Source organism: Macadamia integrifolia, chromosome 3, assembly GCF_013358625.1.
Source record: "Macadamia integrifolia cultivar HAES 741 chromosome 3, SCU_Mint_v3, whole genome shotgun sequence".
NCBI lineage: Eukaryota > Viridiplantae > Streptophyta > Magnoliopsida > Proteales > Proteaceae > Macadamia > Macadamia integrifolia.
The window spans coordinates 10,536,333-10,557,547 of NC_056559.1; the positions used below are offsets into that span (position 1 = coordinate 10,536,333).

Consider the following 21,215-nt stretch of genomic DNA (forward strand, 5'->3'; position numbering starts at 1 on the left):
TTTTTTTTTTTTTAATACTGTTTAAGTGGACCGAATAATTCGGTTTAATTCGGATTCGGTCTGAATTATTCGCGTTTTATATTCGCTTTTGAAAAAATCGTGAATTTTACCGAATTTTATTTTTAATTCGGATTCGGTCAGAATTTTTGATAAAATTCGAAAAAATTCGGTTCGGTCGAATAATTCGCGAATTATTCGGCCGAATTGATAACACTGCTTTGGACTAAGAATCTGTTGATTAGGTTTGTTAATAATCCGGATTATGGCATTGCATTCATATAAATGTATTCATATTGGTTTGGTTGGGCATTTATATTATTTTATTTTATAATTTGTTGTGGATGTTTGTGTGCACCCCTCATTGGGCTTCGTGGAAGCTCACCCACGTTGTTGCCCCTTTTTTTATGTGGATCCAGGGAATCCTTCAGAGACTGTGGCTGAGGAGCCGACCCTTTACAGAGGTGACCTCTGAGACGAGGAACTAGTCATACACGAGGATGGCTGTGTATGCAATGATTGTGCTTTCGGAGCACTCTGAGGATGAGAGTATCATCTTCCCTTTCAACCCTTTTGTTTACATATCAGATGTAGCCCTAAGGGCATAACTATAATTAATATTTCGTTGTGAAAACATTTTGTTAAATATGATAAATACTATTAGACTCCACCAGTTATGTATATTTGACTCTTATTATTATCTTATGATCTATAATCATTTCATAATTTTATGCACTTAAAGTACTGTATCATGGATCCTGAATGGATTGTGGACACGTGTGCGTGTCATGTCACTAGCCTTCAGGTGAGTGGAGGCGGGGTGTGACAATACCTTACTGGGAATAAGGAAGAAAATTAGATGACTAATAAAACCACTACTTCAATGAAGAAAAATATTAAGCGGAACTCCAAAGGAGAAATTTTCTCATGAGGTCAAGGAACATACCAGATCGAGACCCTCATTCTCCCTTATTTCTATATCAGCAATATGTCCTTCATATCGTCGCCTCAAATATGACTCAACATCTATTTCTTTCTTTTCCAATAAAATTAACAAGCATGGGTTATTAGAAAATGAATTTAACTAACAAAAGGGTGGAGGGAATATCGGCTAATAGTCCATTGAATACCACTTCTTGCTTTTCATTTTCCTCCCTTTACATCACTTTTTTGGAAAGAAATTTATGAAATGTTCTTGTGGGCTCTCCAACAAATTTCTCACAAAGAACAGGATCTTGGGTAGGAATACTAATAGGGCATGTGTTCTTGTGGTATTCACGCATCATGATGCAGCCGAGGGTTATCAAAGGAGCATGCTAAAGCTGAACTCATCTGCACCAGGAAGTGCTGCAATGGCCACATCCCTTCCATTTTTAAGTTGACCATCTATCTAAAGCCGAACTCAGCCAAACCAAGCTCCTATTCCTCCATCATCAGTTCATGACCAGAGATCAAAACATGGTCAACATGGCCTTTCACTACTCCACTAGCAATAATTCCTACACCAGCTTCGGACACCAGTTTCACACTGATTTGAGCTCCTGGATTAGAGTTATATGGAACGTAAAATTGAAATAAGTCGGTCACAGAAAACCACACCAGCAGTGGAGTTTCTAGTGACTATAATATCTGCTATAGCTTTGTGGCCTGGAAGTTCCCCTCCTTCACATGGCTTATCACCCTATCTGAAAAGGTACTCATATTTCAGGAAACAAAATTCCACTCCAAAAGAAAAAAGAAAAACTCCAGTTTACATATAGCATCACCAAATGCCAAAGGTGTATCAGTTAAAGATGCAACGGCACTCGAAAGGTATTTGAAATATACATACCATCGTGGCGGCATAAAATAAGGGGGTAACTTGTACTTAGATTTGAAAGTATACCCGACGTCGCTGGGTAATGGAAAAGAAAGTATAGATTGATAGAACTATATGTCGTGTTTGTGTCTTGATCCTCTCACGATGACTGCAAAAGATAACATAACTCCAAATATAATGAATCAAAAGAGAATTAGGAGGGAATGAAGAAGCAAGTATGGTATGAAACCATTCACAGATGCAAAAGTAAGCAACCATCCAAGACTCTTTTCTCATTCAAAAAATAGAATCAAGTTCCTCCTCAACGATTGCGGATAAGCTTTTTTTCTTTAATGGATCCTTATGATTTCTATGTCTACCTTTGGCACCATTTATAATATCGAAGGTTTACCCAGGGTTTGTCCAAGGTATGTTATGAGAAAGTCATGTTTTATGCATCACAAGTTTCTGAATGAGATTTCAAGAGAAAAAAAAAGTAAGGTGTTGGGTGAGGGGCTTACTAATGTTGCAGAAACAACTTTGATCAATGAAGTATTGTATCCTCTGATATTTGCAACAACCTCAAAAAATTTATGACATGATACCCTTTCTGTCCACCAACATTGAAAACTAACTGCATTTGCCTACCATCTGAAACGAGCACAACAAAGGGATGAGCACAACAAAGGGATGAGCACTAGTCAGATAAAACAGGGAGTGAAGTTCAGTACCTTCTCCCTTGCAGGCCTCACATTCAATTCGAACAAGGAATTTGTTAACCACTCATTCATTGGTTTAGAGGTTAGGTAACATTCCAATTTCCTGATGAATTGGGTACTCTGATTTATCATAGATAAGGGTAGGTTCAACCAAAGGGATGAGCATGTCAATTGGATTCCAGAGAGTTGGGTGCCCATTCAAAAATAATATCCCAGAACAATGTTGCACCACTTTAAGCATCAAATCCACACCCATTTATCATACCAGATTACCCCTTTCCTTCAATGCACATTTAATATAAAAAATAATAATAATAATAATATTATGGCAATTCAATATTTTCCAGTTTTGTATCTGAATCTACTTGTGGTAAACTAGACTTCTCAATTGGAAAATATTTTATTTCATCCAAGAAATGTTCTTCCTATGCTGTGAGCAACAGAATGCCTTCTCCATCATAGCCTTCACGCCCTGTCCTTCCAAGACGATGAATGTATTGTTCTCTGTTGATTGGAAAACCATTGTGTTACACATAATTAACAATATAAGCACCCCCACTAAATGGTTGATGGTAATCACATGATTCAATAAGCATCCACGTTCAATTTCAGCCCACATAATAAAAGCATAAAAAGATTCATCTTTACCTTAATTGATGCAGAATAATATATAATCTCTTAGGCATGCACTACTTTTCGACCAGATAGTCGCATTGCCTGATAAAACTATTGAAGGATAGATTGTCAAAGAATGCGAGAGCAAGTTAGTTCGCTAAATGAATGGGAACAATGCCTTTTACGAGCTTAAAATGGGAGCAAAGCCTCTTTCCAGCACTTCTTACGATGACTCTCTTGCTTTCTTGGCCATTTTTTGTTCCTAACTGCTTGCCATGGAAAAGATTTATCTTAATCTTAATTGATACAGAATAGTTTATAATCTATTAGGCATGCACTATTTTTCTACCAGACAGTTATATTAGTAAAAATGTGGAGTGAAGAGGAAGATAACAGGAATAAGGCCAATGCATATGGTGTATGCTTCTCCCAATGCTTAAGCCCTGTAAGTGTCCATAGAATACTACAATAGCACAAGGCATCCAGATCATAGAACAAAATGTAGTAGAGCTAATGAGCATGCGAAGTTTTAAGCCACCTGAATCACCAGAGTAACATCAGGATAGTTCATGCCACAAGCTGAAACATCAGATGTAACAAAAATCAATCACTTGGATTCACAAAACTCATCAGATTTGTAAGTACAATAAAAGTGGAGGCCTTCTTAAATGCATTTCTTTGACATTCATTTTCAACTCTCGAAGGAGGAAAAACATAGGTGATGTCACCATTGTAGTTGTGCAGAAAACAATAACCTTGGCAGATAATAAACAATTAGACTAAGAATTTTTTTTTTATCAAACTAAGGTAAGAAAGTAACAGCATATCAATCTTATAATCCAGCACATGTGTGATATGCTCCTTCAAAAGCTGGTGAAACAATCTGAAAATGGAGTTCATGAGGTGCAACAATTTACAATTGTTTAACATGCACTCAACAATCCAAAAGGTATGTGAGAGTTAGGCTCCCAACTCTCTTTCGATAAAATAACAGTGTGCAACGCATAAACGACATTCTGTAAGTAGAACCCAGGGTGAGAACAGCCTCCCACTGTTAGAATAATGATATTCATCCATATTCGTGCGAAAAATACAAAACACACAGCTCTCAAAATTTTCATGACCAGGTCATCAGGTCCTACATGGTGAACGGTATCAATAGAATAATGACAAACAGAACAACGAAGCTTCTTTGATAGAACATTTCAGATAAAAACAAACATGAAACATTCATGGCAATCCATTGAACACACTTATTTGAATTCAATTTTCCTCTTTCAATAAACTTATTTTTAATGAAACAAAATTCATAAGGTGGCACTTAACAAATTGATAAATAGAGCAACCAGAAATAAAAAAATCAATATTGAAGACTCATACCTTGTTATGAGTTTCCACACCACCAAGAACCCACCGTATCGATAAAAACATGTTCCCTTATCAAAAAAAGCTATGAAATGTGGCGAACCTGTGAATTCATAAATTTAGGAAATAGAAAAAGCATATGTTTCTATTTATTGTTTACAAGTACAAAAATTTTGAATTCGAATGAAGAAAACCTGAATAGGGAATTCAGTAGATTAACCTCTTTCAGAAGAGTAGTAGAAAACAGCAAGGACTGCCTTTGACGTGGAATGCAATCAACAAGCTTCTCTATATCTTTCTGAAATCCTAAATCTAATAAGTGGGCAGCTTCATCAAGTAAAAGCATTTTCAGGCCCATCTAGCGAACGGAGAAGCCATATTTGTTCTCAATATGATCCAATAACCTACCAGGGGTTGCAACTATAATCTACAAAAGACCAACGAAAAGTGATAAGAAGATATTAATAATGAACACCGAAAGAAAATATACCTAAAAAGGTAAGAAAGAATGCACAATGTTACACTGTAGTAAAAAAAAAAAAAATTCTCCTGATAAGCTACACTGTAATAACAGTATTTCCCTAGTTTCAATTATAACAAGCTTTGAGAAATGAAATGGCTTGTGAAATACTGAAAAATAGGAATGTAACATGATAGACATATTTTATAACTATATCTAGGAGATATGCATTGTTCAAGATCTTCTATCTTCAAAATGAAACCGACTCAGGAAGGAACAAAAATTAAAGACATGGATAACATGGGAACCTGGCAGGGATGCGATTCTAGACGTTTCTGATCATCCTTGAACCGCGTACCTCCAAATAGTGTTTGGACACCTATACCATCATAGTACCATGGCATAATAATGGCCCCTGCTGCAATTTGACTAGCAAGCTTCCACATAGGCTTGACCAGAGTATCCTTTCCTGCATGAGGTTGATAAAAACCATCCATCACTCGTTTTGCAAATAATTGGAATAGGAAAATCATCTCTCTCCCTCACACACACACACACACAAAGGGCACCAGTAACTATATATATCAACATGAAAATGCTGTTGGCTGAAAATGAAGTGACAAATTCAACACTCAAGACAACATAGCATCAACGCAAGCAAAAGTGGTCTCCTTTACAATGGTCATCTCACGTATCTAACCAAAGTAAGTGAATAGGGAAATGTTGCACTTTTCAAATATGAGGAGAATGAGAAAAGCCAGTTATCAAGATTACAGGGAGATACAAGCTCCAAACACAATCCATACATATATAATAAACTTATACATAATGAATAGCATTGCCACATTTGAGTCAGTATATTTGATGTGAATTCTCAATTACAACTCAATAAGAATACAATAATTGAGACAAAATAAAAAAAAAAAAAATTTAAAATAACATTAAGGCACAGAATAAGCATCATAGTTGAGCAATGAGAACTACTAAAGAAGACATTTACAATTGACGAACATATTTTGAACTCCACTCTAGTGACTTCTTATATCTTATATATAATGTCAAGAAAGTAGTTTGGTTTTATAATATCAAGAAAGTAGTTTAGTTTGGTTTTCTTCAGTCAATAATTTCAATCTGCAATTTTTCCTATCTCCTTAAGATTTCACAAACAACCCTTAATGAAGTTAATAAATGTCATCATTTCAAACCTTTTCTGACGAAGAAGTGATTCCTCCTCCCTCTTTTATCTCCCACCTTCATCCAAATTTTTTCTTCTCAGCTCATCTCGAATGGACTGAATATGCTCTGAAAATCCACTCTCATTTTCAGTGAGCTTAGGATCTCATCTTATTTCCTTCATATCATAATTTCTCAAAGTAGTAGCTCTGCTCATGGAAAATGAACAAGTAACCATGGCCTATTGGAAAATGAATTTATCTAACAAAAGGGGGAAAAATATCGGCAAACAATCCATTGTATATGAGACTTCTTGCTTTTCATTTTCCTCCCTTTATATCACTTTTTTGTTTTATTTTTATAACCCCTGTTTTGAAATATACATACCTTCGTGACTGCATAGAAATGACTGCATAGAAATAAGGGGGAAACTTGTACTTAGATTTGAAAGTAAACCCAACGCAACTGGGTAATAAGAAAGAAAGTACAGATCAATACAACTATGTCTTGTTTGTGTTTTGATCCTCCCAAGATGACTGCAAAGGATAATAACATAAGGAACTCCAAATATAATGAACCGAAAGAATATTAAGGCGGGAATGAGGAAGCAAGTATAGAATGAAACCATTCACAGGTGCAAAAGTGAACAAATTGTTTGTTCTCACTTTGTGAGTGTTTCGTACTACGTTGATTGATAGAGGAAATATATGCAACTTCTGTTTTAATGATATGAAAATATCCTACAAACTTCATTCAATAAAACCACTGTAGCTATAATCTCCACAGTAAATATTGAAACCAACAGCAAGTTTTACATTTGGTGAACATAAGAAACATAACAGGGATAAAAAAAATGGTTAAATGAATGAGTCACAAACTCACAGTCAGCTCCAACAAGATTAATAAATCGTGAATATAAGTAAAGCATCATCCGTGGTAAAATTTGAGCTTTTTCAAATTGTTCACATGACTTTCTGCTAGTTATAAGTGATATCATCCATTAAAGTGGTGTTTATTCCAAATACAAGTAACTATATTGTATATATTTTTCTAAAGATCATCTTAATTTTTTTTTTTTCTAAAGATTATCTTAATTTTTTATCGGTTTTAATCATTGCTCTTTTAAAGTTTAGTTTCTTTTTTAAGTTCTTGAGCTAGATAATTAGGAGATATCAGATTTTAGTAGTCATTGTGAAAAAGCAAAATAAAGAAAACCAGCAGAGGATAACAAGAAGAAAAGAGAGAAGAGAATACGTAGAAGAACTAACGATTAAAGAGAAGTCTAATAAGTAGGTATGTCTTATATATATAAAAAATAAAATAAAATAAATTATAAGAAAACATTACAAAAATACCCCCACGCCATAAGAATTTTATTTCTTAACACTCCCCTCGAGCTAGAGCACATAGATCCCCTATACTCCAGCCTCAAAAAACCAGAACATAAATGACCAGCAATACCAAATTGAATAAATATATCAGAAGTAGAGGCCAGTTGCTACCAACCACACCCAGATACGTAGCAAACAAAAGAAAAACAGGAATAAGAAACTTCAGTCTCAGCACCAGATTACAAAATTAAACAGATCAGACCAGCTTAGCTCCTATCAAAGATACCAGCTGCCATCAGAAGAAATAGATAGAAATCTTCTTTAAACAGAAAACTAGATAGTAACAAACAATGTAAGCAGTACATAATACCAATCTCATGCCAGAAAATAGCAATAATAGAAAATGAAGAACTCATTGCTGCAGGACGGAAAACATCATCAACTACAAATCATAAAATAGTAACAGTAAAAGATGAACTGATCACTGCAGAGCAGAAAATTCAAAAAATCTTCAATAAAAAAGAAAACCAACTGGGGAGAAATAACACCGGGGAGTAAAATAAAGAGGACCTATTCTGAAGCAGACAGACTATACTCCAAACAGTATAACCATAAGAAGAACCAGGCCCTTCAATAGGCCACAGTTCAACTGAACCTATTTTGGTTCAGGCCATGCCATGGTCAGGATGTTACTGGTTAACTAAAAAGCAGATTCATAGGGTCCATATTTACTTTGGTTTTTTTTTTTTTTTCACTCGTAAGGCCCACTACTACATTTGTGGACCTTTCTTTTACTAGTTTCCATTTTTCTGCAACTTTAGGCCTATTGAGGATGTGCCCTTATGGCTGTGACCATTGACCATTGTTTGTCCTGTTGTTGTGGAAGGAACTACTGTTGGTGATTATGAGTGCTGCTGGAGTCGTTCCTATTACATCCTGCACCCTGCGGTTATAGGCTACTGGTTGTTGCCCTGCTGAATTCATCTCTTCTTTATATATCTTGATTGATTGGAACATCAGATCCTTGTGATATTTCGATGTATTGGCCTACATTCCAGGGCCTTTCTTTGATCTGAGTTGAAGCTTCATCCATTGATCAACAGTGACAGGAAGATTTTTATTTAAGAAACTACATTCTATTTTCTGATCTAGACCATATCTTTCAATCCAAACCTCAGTTAGCTGAGATATTTGGAGGTCCATCTCCATTGACCAGGTCCGCACAATCACCACAACTATGGTATTGATATGCTCAATGGATTGGTAGTTTTTTACCATATTTTTTTAGGTGTGCTGTTTCAGGTTGGGTCTTTTCCCCTTCTATTTCCTGGACCTTGCCTAGTTGCCTCCCCCCTCCTTTGTAAAGGAAGGCCTTGCGTTTTTTTTGTTCACTTTTTTTTTTTTTTTTTTTTTTTTTTTTTTTTTTTTTAATCCAGGATATTTCCATTACACTATCATTGAGGTTAAAATGAAAACATAGACAAGGGATATGGTGGATTCATTTAAAAAACTCATTTATAGACTCTTGGTTGTTATTTATAAATTCCATAAAGCAGCTGCTTTCAAATTTTATATGCATTTATAGACTCTTGGTCATCGGAGCATATAATAGAATTGACCCTTTAACAGTCCAAATTTGAGTGTTATGGCTATGTCACTATTGTTAGATTGAAAATGCCATATAATACATGGATCAATAGTCTTGTATCCTATTAGTATCAGAATTAGATAGTAGAATTCAAAATTTATTCTAAATAAATAGGATTTTTTTAACCTTGCAGAAATTAATAAAACCATCTAAATCTGACCCTGCATGACAAAATACAAGCCTGTGTATGGGTTTAAATAAGTTTTATAGGCTGAACTCGGGCTCAAGAATCCCAAACAAAAGTCATGGTAAAGATTGCGCCAATCTCATCCACCTAACCTGTAAGATATGCCAGCCCCTTGGTGGATCATATACTCAAGGTGAGCAACATATTTTACATGTGGCCTGTATAGAGAGTTTCAATACAGCTCCATGTCCGTCTTTGGTGGAAGCATAGCCTCTAATGCCTTGCACTACTCAGGTGTGTCAATAATTCAGGGAACTCTACTGTGAAGTTAATGTAAAGTTTCTCCCTCATAAAATTCTTCTGGTACATTGGGATACCCTCATTGTTGATCACCTTGAATTGATCTGGTTCCAAAAACCCACCCCCAAAAAAGAATAAATAAATAAACCAATCAACCACCATGAATCAAGAAGACATCCCAAATTGACCTTACCACAAGACCTGGTTTAACGAATCTTCTCAATAGTTAAATGCCTTACCAATTTTGACGACTTCTGGGTTAGATTTGTTGAGGAGTTGCCTTCCATCCAAGTGAGTCAATATGAACTGGAAGCCACACAACGCTTCTTTGAGGGACAAGGTGTGCTCATAGAAGAGATCGTCTCCCTACCACTTAAACTTGAGATTCTCCTTCCGCTGTAGAACAAATACTAAGTCTCCTGTGACGGTATCAGTCTACATAACATTGCCAATCATAAGATCACTGCATTAGTATTTCCAAATGTTTTTTAGAAAAATAACCACCAAGGAAAATAAACACAATGGAGGAGAAGAGAGTCCGCTTAAGTATCGGTTCATCAGCTTCCCCTGGGAAAGTAATCCTCTGTCCATTCTGCATTCCCTTCTCAACAATAACCTCCAACACCTTCTTCTCCTTTACAACCTTCTCATCTTTGCATTGGGGACAACTGTCTTTGTCACTGATGGTCTCTCTGATGCCCTTGCGCTCATTACATTGGTGTTGCATATGCTGGATTATGGAAGGACCAAGGTGCCTGATCGATACATTCATTCCCAATTTCATGACAGCGCCAGATTTTGACCCTTCACTGGAATTCATCAAACAAAGGGAATATCACTGAACACCAAAAATATGGATTGAAGAGTGCGACACCTGCAAGTGTTCCATCAATCACCCCTTGCACTTGGAGCAAATCACATTCCTCTAGAGAGAAATTTTCTTTGTTGTACCACTATATAGATCTTCCAGAGAGACTTTGAGGGGGTGGATCACATCTTCTCACCTTCTTTGTCTTCGGCCTCTGCTGCTACCACCACCTGATCACCACAAGGATTTAATAGCTAAAACAAACAACTCAATTAATCTAAGAATCAATTAATAGAAATAGGGAAATGTAGATTGATAAAAGCCAATTTCCTCCAAAGAGGCTACCACCAAAGAAAGACTGGAATATGTCAAACGGGTCTTGGGCACCGGCATCTCCACCCATTCCTTCCTTAAGCGCATCTTCTCCATATTGATCATAGATTTGACGATTGTCAAGATCTCTCAAAACCTCATAAGCTTGAGCCAACTCCTTGAACTACAGTGAAATCCCAAATTGTATAAATTCAAACTACTCAACAGTGAGAAGTTATTAAAAATTCATTAATTTGAAAGGCAATTCAACTCCTTAAATGGTTGAGATTGATAGAAATTGGAGACCACAAGATAACGAGCTAGATATTTTATTCAACATTTACCGATAGCATAAAAAAGTCATCCTTACGCAGATAGGAGTATCGCTGCTTAGAAACTCCAACAACAGACACACCCAAAATAAACCTACATTGTCTCAACACTGATAAGTTTTGCTAAATTAGAGGTATGGTAGTGATCCTAACCATCGATCTGATGGATTAAAACCTATGAGACTAATCACTTATCATGTGACTGAAATGATATTTCTACAAAAAACATAAGGATCTCACTTCCTAATTAAATGAGTAGTATCTCCAAGGACCTGAGTTCAGAGAGAACATCCATCCAATAATTGTAGTTGAAACTCCCCCTCCCAACAATGAAACGTTTGAACTGCATGGTAGTAGCACCTAGGCTCATAATCACCCTCCCTGGTGAAAAAAATTCACCTTAGATAGTCCCAATAAAACAATACGATGTGAAAACAACCACTCAAAACCACCATTGATCCCTACCACTCCTTTGTCACCAAGCTGCTGTAATCAATTAATGGCCAAAAGTGATGGAGCGAACTACTGAGTAACCTGTCTGAATGCAAATGGATTCATAACATGATCTTTAACCATAATGAAGCTAATTATCTCAATGGTAAAATTACAGAAGAGGAGATTAAATTGTAAAAGAATCAAAGGAAACATACAACAGTCACATATACAGATGGATATTCTAGAGAGAGAGAGAGAGAGAGAGAGAGAGAAATGCATGTCACATGAATCGAGAATGATGAATCAAGCCTCATAATCTTTTACCTAATAAAAAATTGAAGAGGGTATTAAAAACAAAACCGTGCAAACCATAATAGAACAACACAGTCGAGGTCAGACGGAATAGTTGCAAGAAAAAAAGATGTCTTGTACATGAACAAAGTATTATGTTAAACATAAAGTAAATGAAAAAAAAAGTATTAGCAATCCTTGAGATCCATAAATTATTAGAAGCAAACATGGGCTTAAAGAACAAAATTTCAATATAAAGGCTCTGAAATAAAGTCATAAAGATGAAACGCATGAGCATAAAGTAGCATACTTTATTACTTTAGCATAAAATGAAAATAGTCCAATTGCAAACAACTAAACTCCATAGTCCAATCTAAACAGCTAGATAAAACTTATGATCACCAATTGCACCAAAACTGCAAAGACCAAAATAAAGCTAATTTAGGAATGCAACATATGCAAGCAAATAAGAGCAAATATATATATATAGAGAGAGAGAGAGACCTTCCTTGTACAAAACGCTAGATTCTAGCCCTCCGAAGACAAACTATAATGAATTCTTACCAAGTAAACGAAGACCAAAATGAAACCCTAAAAAAGGAGGTAGAGGGGAAAAAAAAGGGAAATGGGAGAAAAGAAATCGCAGCTCTTTCAGAATTTCTTTATACAAAACCTTAGATTCCAATCTTCCACTACTACAATGGAATCCAATTAAAAGACCTGTTGAATGTATTTGTTGATGGCCGATTGATCAATAGAGAGAAGAGACCTGTTGCAGTAAGTTGTTGATGGTATGGATAATGGGAGACATGGAATCGAAGGAGTTGAAGGAAGCATAATCATATATTGTTTAGCCGATTTACAAAAAAATTCAGTGATATAAATATGATGCAACCTCCAAATGTGCTGCTGAAACTTAAAGATAAGCTCAGCAGAAATACAAAATTGTGAGAAAACAAGAAAGAAGAAGAAAAGGAATAATTTAACTGAAAATTGATCCCATCCTAGGATAGAAACACAACCAGAAAATCCAAAAATATATTCCATTTAGGTGAAATATAGAACTAATAAGACATTTAACTTAAACCTAAGGATTTTACCATTATTAATAACAGTTTAAGACACTCAAAAGAGAAAGAAATACAACTTAAGAGATGCTTACAGCAGATTCAGGTAGCAAAATTACACATTAAACCAGGATATAAATAAGTTCTAATAAATTGTAAGAAATTGAAGATGAAATAAAGCCCCAATCACAGTTCAACATTAGAGAGAGAGAGAGAGTGAACAAAAAAATCACACCTGACAACGTCTATGACGACCAAAGACGTAGTCTTTGCCAAGATGGAGGAGGGGAAAAGGAAGAAAGCATGACCACCTGTAAAAAATTAAACCTAAACCTCCCACAGTTCTAACTTCCTATCCTTTGTTATTTTATTTTTTCATAGGAGGGGAGGGGGAAGAAAACCAAAGCAGCAAATTAACATATGTAAAATTCCTAGGAGTTGAAAAAATTAATAGAAAATTTCAAACCAAAGGGGAAAAAGGAAAATTCAATATGGGAGAGGCAATTTTTGGAATCAGAGGGGCAACTTTTGAAATGGGAAAACTTGACAAATGGTGCCTACAAGTAATTTATTTTAACATGATTCAAAGCATTAGACATGGAAATCCTTTACCAAACCACTATTTCTTCTCTGTTTCTGAATTTATATCATTGTGGAAGTGTTGCCTGCTATAGGAAATGCTAACGGACTCTCCAGAAGAATAATTCCTTGGCTGTAACAAAATTCAGAATGGTATCGGTTTGAGGTTTGGTTGTTAACTTAAACCTTGGTCAATGCTACGCTATTTTGTTGAACGAACTGATCGTGTTAGATGTGTGTGTGTGTGTGTGTGTGAGAGAGAGAGAGAGAGAGAGAGAGAGAAGGTGGAAGTGTACTGCACAAAACAGAGAAAACTCGCCTTAACGGCTAGCTCCGAACATCCCATTGACTGCAATTCCGAACACCTGAAGAGGAAAAACAAACAGAGATTAGCAGCAAGGAAAACTAATTCAGATTGATCAATAAAAAAAAAATTGGGGCTTTCGTTTACCTTGAAACTTGGTATTGGGGCATCAATGCTTTGCCATTTTGTTGAATCGTCAAGCGTTGTAAGAAGAAAAAAAATTGAAACCTCCAAGATAGACTTCTCATAGAATCTGAATCAGTGTACATGGTGGGGGTTTCTGATTCCAATGAGAGAATATAAAAGAAACAGAAAACTCAAAAATCCAAATCAAGAGAGAGTAGAGCAACTTTGAGGGGGGATCACTCCTTCCACTTTCATGCTTCAACTACTGCATCTTCAGGTTCTCCACAACTTGTTAGCTCATAGAGATGAACATGGATGAGCAATTTCTAATCTGCAATAACATCACAGATCAAAAATCCATACCCAGAAACAAAGAATTGTAGTTTCTTCAAATTTGGAACCTGTTAGCAATTTCTAATCTGTAAGAACAATCCAACATACACTTGGCATGAAACAATGTAATATCAAATCATCCAGCACACAAAATACAAGAATCTTTATGAACATCTATAATAAGTTAACCTATAATCTTCAAATTAAACAATGATAATCGGTGCAGAACAGAGCACGAGAAGAAGAAATCATCAAGAACCAAATTCACAGAGACTGCACTACAAATGTAGCTACAATAGCAGCCAAAATCCATGTAGTCTAACAAGATAAATAAGGACAATCAAAGAATGAGGAGTGAGGACTAAGTATTTCACATCATACCATCCATCCTAATTCATTCTTCCTGATTTCGAGTTAATAATCACTGTTAAAACTTCCAAATAACTTCAAGTGTTGAAGCTTAGCAACCTTACCAGATAAGAATTAAATTAAACCAGGATCATAAACGATTGAAGAAATATAATTTTACACTGCAAGACATAAAATTTAGCATATCATTTCACATCTCTAAAGCCACAAATAATCAAGAACTGAAACTCAAAAGTTAAATATAGAGTGAAGGGAATGGAAGGAGAAAGGGGAAGAAAAGGATCGGATTAGTCACCAACTTACACAGAAACCTGAAAAGAAAAAAATAGAAAGGGAAAGAGAGGGAGTAAAAAGATTGTTAATTCTTGGTCTTGGGTAGCCGCTACGAAGAAGGGCTACTCCTTTAATGTAGGTTTACAGGATGGGCTCTCAAAGAAGCATCCCTTGTCCAAGCTTGTCTGTAGGATTCAGGAGTTCAGCAGGGGCTTCTCATATACAACACTCCCAATATTATCTCAAGTTCCCGATCACAATCATCCACCCTCCACCATGCTTTCACTTTTTGCGTTAGAGTCGTTGCAACTATGTTTTGCAAAACGCCATACAAACCAGATAAGTGAACAAATTTGACCTATTGTTTTCTCTTGAGCCCAATTTGGATCTTTACCAACTAATGTAGGCCAGGATTGCAATGGGAGCCAATTGCAAATGGCTAACACTTCAAACGGAACAAGAGAATGTTAAGTTCTAAATATCTTTAGATCCCTTTATTATGAGTGCATAAGGGTGAGGAAAGGCACACAAGCTCTTTGGGAACCTGTACAGGGCTGTATTATAGAGGCTGGCTCAGGTGGGTCTTTGTCTGAGATGAAAAAGAAGGCTTTGTATTGTTTAATTTTGTTCCTGCCATCAGATAACATCCACAAACTCTCTCCAGAGTTGATGTCCTACCATTGCAGAAAACTATGGAATGAGCAACCTGAAAAACAAAACATGAAAAGGATATGACACAACTTATCATTCTTCAGCCAAAAGTTTGCTTACAATTAGAGACTTGCTTGCAATTGTAAATTGTCTTCTGAACGCAACCTAGATCATCAAATAACACTGTATAACGAAGAACCCCAGTATAGGCATTTCTTCAGTATGAATATACACGCATAATCAATTCAAACTCCAAAAACTGAAACTTGTAAGCAAGACAAAAGAACAGCCTCAATTTCAAAAAATGCAAGCCTACACCACTGAGAGGAAGGACCATAAAAAATCATAGGATAAGAAAACATAAACCTAGGTGGAGACAGATAGGGCTCCTTGCATCCTCAGTTTGACCACTCCAGTTTATCTGAGAAAGTAAATTCATAAAGGGTTAAACTCACTACTGAGCACCCCATCCAACAAATATATTAAGATGGGGGAAAACCATATGGGTCGTATCCTCGATACTCAATGTCCCCACCATCATCTTGCACTACTGGTCGTATATGCGTCTCCAGTAGTTCTTTGATCATCAACTGTCTCTAAATCATCCTGCAAAAACAAAATTAACTAATGATCACATCTGCATAAATTAGGAAATAAAAGGAAAGTAGGAAACTAAGAGGGATCAGAAAAATTTAGGAATTGAAGGCTCATAGTAGTGGTTATTTAACCATAGGGAATTATATCCTTGAATGCTACAAAAAAAACAGTAACGATGTGGCTATTTATCTTCTTCCTCTTCTTCTTTTTTCTTTTCTTTCCTTTTTTTTTTTTTTTTTTTTTTTTTTTTTTTAATAGGAATTTTCACTCCCCTCCCATGAACTATGTGGAAATATCATGTTCCCCCTACGTTTTTCCATATATATCTCTGACCTCCCCTCAAACAGAAAGATTCTTTCTAACGTGCCCAACCATTTAAAATGGCTGTTAAGTCAGTCTCTTTTTTCAAATAATCCCTAAATTACCCCTAAATACCCTTCACGTACGAAAACTAAAACACCCCCTTTCCCCTTCTCTAAAATTGACTAAAAACACCCCATTTCCCTTAGCAAATGCCAAAGGTGTCTCAGTTAAAGATGCAATGACACCAAGAAGGACTTTGAAATATACATACCTTCATGGCGGCATAGAAATAGTGGGGGAAACTTGTACTTAGATTTGAAAGTAGACCCGACCAAACTGGGTAATGAGAAAGATTGTACATAACGATACAACTATATGTCATCAGATTGCTTCAACCTACAATTTGAAATGTACAGAAACCCAAAACAAGACTTGAACATGAGAAAAGCATCTGAAGCATAATTGTTTATCCAGTGTTCAGCAAAGCTAAAGATGATGGATCCTATCAAGATTCTGTAATAAAAAATGGTAGAGCAGATAGGTCGAGCAAGTGTTTTGAAATGTCCAGATAACAAAAGGACAACTTAGTGCGAAACACACAAAAAGGTACAACTTCTCTTGTTTCTGGCAAGGTTTAAAATGACAATCAGTATGAAAATCACATGAGTAACCAGTATTAAGGAGTTAGATGGTAGCTTCATGTCAAGTATAATAAGGGACTGAAAACAGTGAACAAGAGAAAAAAGCATTAAAAAGTTGTAAAAACTGTTCAATGGCACATGATATCCAACAAAACCTATCAAGACCCAAAAAAAAAAAAAGGGAGAGAGAGAGATTCAAGGAAGAAACATAAGCAGTAGAAAGAAAAGCAGCACCATGAATTCTTTACGAAACATCCTCCACCAGCACCTAAGTGGCAAGGAAAACGATTATTTCAATCAATAAATTGGTGTAATTAAAAATAAATATAAAACAATTAAAACATATGCTCTTATTTAGGAATATAATTTCATATTATATTTTTAATCTAGTCCAAAGAGAAGGAATATTACTCCCTTTCTAGGATAGTCAGAACACTAAAACAACATATGTACACGAGAACAGTAAAATGCGATAAGGATAACGCTGACCCGGGAAAATCAAATCAGTTCTCTATTATTGACAATAAATCCTGGTCAGATACATCCAAGAAAATAATTAAGATTGTCTGGCTTCAACTTGATAAATTTCTACACTTGCCTCTTTCATCAATAATGAGCACTATATAATAAAAGCATCATACTGACCTACTCCCCCCCCCCCCCTTCTGAAGAAGTGGATCAGACATGCATACTGGCACCCTCACAAGGCCTATATGGGACATTGTTGATACTTGATAGAAATAAATCAATAGGAGATAATAGGAACTGCAAAAATTTTATATTTTTGTAAACCAAAATCAGGTTTTAGGATCCGATTCATTCTCGAAGTCAATAAGTTGGAGTCACAAAATTCAAAGAAGAACCTGAGGAAGGAAATGGAAAAAATCCCATTTTAAGATTTCAGAAAATGTGGGAACTGGCTAGTAAGAAAAACCAAAATATTTTGGCACATACGACATGCCAATATAGGCTGAAGTTCATGAAGTCTATATCCACTGAGAGACATGTTTCCAAGTGTCCCCCCAAGTATTATTCCCAAGGCATCTGGATTCTAAAAATGTTAAAATGTAAAATGTCAGAAAAAAATAAAGCAATTGGAGAAATACTTATTGTCAGTGACATGGCATCAATAGCATGAGAGAGCTAGTGACCACACAATCCCTATTTGTCTGAACCATCTGCTGACAGTATCCAGGCAGATTCCCCCCACCCCCCACGAGAAAGAAGTCCTAAAGAAGCATACGCCATAATATATTTTAGCATCATTCTGGAAAACAATGGTAGCCCTGTGTCAGTGTTAATACTTGAGAAGTGTTTTGTTTTCTTCAAGAAATCCTCAAGAAGCATTGAATTTTTATATATAATTCTGAGTTCTATAAAGCACTTCCCAGGGAGATAGAGTGCTAGACTACTCATGCCCTTGGGGAGATTTCCACTAAATTTTAAATAGTGGTTTTTCTCTTACGCCTTTGTGATGTTTCATCAGATACATTTATAGATATCTCTACTCAATTCAACTCAAAGCCTTCTCCCAACTAAATGAGGTTTACATATCAATAGTAAAGTAACTGAAAAAAAACGAAAGAAATGATACGATGCAAAAGTGCACAAAATAAAACGATAGAGGATAAGTGAAGAAGCAAGTTGTTGGTGAGGTGGCCATTCGGCCTCATCATGGAATTACTGTGACAACGGTTATAAGAGTGATAACGGTCACAAGAAGGAGAAATTTGGGGGCGATTCCGTTGATTGGAAAAGAGCCGTTTATCAACGGATCTATTGGCTCTATAAAAGAGCTGGAAAATATACAGAGGAAATCAATAAGTTGGAGCCCCAAAAATCTTGCGCTATCTCCGGTTTTGATTCTTCTCTTCTGTCTCCATAGTACAACAATGGTATCAGAGCTGTTAAAGCAACTGAAAGCTCCCCTGTGCCCTGCTCTAGGAGGAGAAAGTAGCAGCGATGGTCAACTGCTCATGAAGCCTTGCTCGTGGAAATTTTTTGCTGGATAAGGGGGAAGTCCTGACCTCGGACCCACCATGTCTGAAACATCAAGATCGCCGGAGTGATCGACCCCTTCTGGTTTCAGCAACCGATATATTCACCCATGCCCCTGTGGTCATTTGTTCTTCTTGGAGATCAGCAACCACTGCCGCACTTGAAGGGTCCTTGAACCCATCAAGGAGATCTAGATGCAGAGATCAGATCTGAGTAAACAATGTCATATTCGACATGCGGCGACGATACGGACGACTTCGACGAGTACGATCCCACCAGCGGAGGTTATGACCTTACTCTTACCGCCGGCCGGCCCATTCGCCCTTCCACCTTAGACCTGCTACCCGATCTCCTCCTCCTCTTGCTTGATCCTCCTACCGCAAATAATAGCTGCGCCTCCATCACCGAGGACGCCATCAACCAAGCCGGCAAGGCTCTCCTGCTTGACCCAAGAGACGCCGCCGCTCACTTCCTCATAGTCTTAGCGCTCGATCTGCAGGCCCACAAGTCTTCCGCCCTCAGATCCCTTGACGTCGGAATCACTACTGTTGTGCCAATGACCGTAATAAAGTTCGTCTTCTCTGTCGTCCGCTTCTATTACAGATCGATTGCTCCGTCAATGGAAAGGATGCCACCGCCGACGATGGTCTACAATTAAGTTTTTTGGCTGTTTTGCGTGCTGGACTTGGACTCAAGTGGCATTGCGACTCTCGCCTTTGAAAGAAGACTCTCGCCTTTGAAAGAAGGAAAGGAAGCACAATCCCTCCGTCCTCCCGATGCCAATACCGATGCCGACAGTGGTATCGTGCCCGATGGTAATCGTGACTACATTCCCAGGTAAGTATATTATATAAACAACAACCAATATAATAGTGATAAGTGAACCCATGTGATGTCATATGTGTATTAGTTAGCTTGTCTTGTTAGTTTAATATTTTATTGTCTTCTGTTTTCAAATAATATTGAATATGCTGCCATTATAATATATGAGATGCACTTTATTATAATCAATATTTTAATGTTTATCCACACGATTGAGTTATTGCATTCAAGATATTGTCTAAAATTACATAAGGTGTCGTTTGTGGATAGAAATTCTGAATTTAATATCATGTTATTATCATTATTGGTTAATGGGTTTTGGTATTGTGAATATACGGTATTCTAAGAGTTCATGTGTTGAATGCATTCTTGTTATATGTTGTCTGTTTTAGAGATCATGGACCTTATTAAAATTGATCTTATAGCCCATAATAGGTTTCTGATGTATTTTCTGGAGTATTCAACCCAAAAGGAAAGTTTGACCTTTGGTTTTTTAAGTATATTCATAAATTTCATGGAGTATATATCTTAAAGGTTTGATAAGTTTGTCTGGGTCATTTACATGACACCACCTCCATGGGCTTTATAGATTGTCAATTATTTTACATTAACGTACTTTGAGTCAAGGTAGACTCTTATTATGGGAATGTACTATATTTTGGTTGATCACCTCTAGCCATAGTTTTTTGTTTGGCGGGAAAATTTTTGTATATATAGTGATGGCGGAAAAATACTCAGTCATGATTGAGATTATACTGGACTTGATATCTGTTAGAACCATATGACGTGATTACTTACTTGATAGTTTATTCAAGTGGACCAATTGTTAGACCACATGGTCTTGGTATGCCAATGATAATATATTTATGCAATAATTTTTTTTAAATGTTATTTTTCTTGCATCAGTTTCATTGATAATATGTTCAATGGAATTTTTGGATCTCATATGATCTGTTCAAGTTTATTTTGTCTATTTTTAGCAAGACAAGCCTAGTAGTATAATATATTGAATATATTGTAGATTGTTCGTTACACGTGATATTGGAAATATCAAAGTTAATGATGGGTAATGTTAAGTATTTTTTGTTATTACCATTGGATTTTTAGTGAATGAATTGAGGAGGTTTGTCTAGTGAATCAATGGAAGATTTGACATGAAATATGTCTTGATGCAAATGACTTTAGTGTTAAGTCAGAAATTGATCATATTCTTTAATAAAACATCCAATTGACTTATTGGAATTAAGTTTATGGACTTCCAATGCCAGTTAAGTTTTTTTTTTCGATGTCGAAAATGAGTTAATCGACATGTTACTAAAAGTTGACAAAATGACTTTGGACATCAGGAAAAGGCAGGAAATCAATGCAATCTTTGTATTGGAAATTTTTTTTAAAAGCTTAGTTATTATGGTTGTTCAAGCAAAATGAGCCTGACGATCCG

General features: G+C 36.2%; 1 protein-coding gene and 1 pseudogene across 1 annotated transcript; both read right to left on the reverse strand.

The window, feature by feature from the left end:
- The window catches only part of LOC122074491, a 52,797-nt pseudogene that overhangs the window by 30,668 nt on the left and 914 nt on the right, over nt 1-21,215 (reverse strand).
- LOC122074492 (chaperone protein DnaJ-like) lies at nt 8,904-15,892 on the reverse strand. The gene is made up of 7 exons (XM_042639340.1): nt 15,780-15,892; nt 13,809-14,118; nt 13,677-13,722; nt 10,687-10,837; nt 10,538-10,571; nt 9,773-10,407; nt 8,904-9,637 (listed from the first exon to the last, which is right to left on the reverse strand). Exons 2-6 carry the CDS (start codon nt 13,928-13,930, stop codon nt 10,353-10,355), a joined length of 408 nt encoding a protein of 135 aa, XP_042495274.1. The 5' UTR covers nt 13,931-14,118; nt 15,780-15,892; the 3' UTR covers nt 8,904-9,637; nt 9,773-10,352.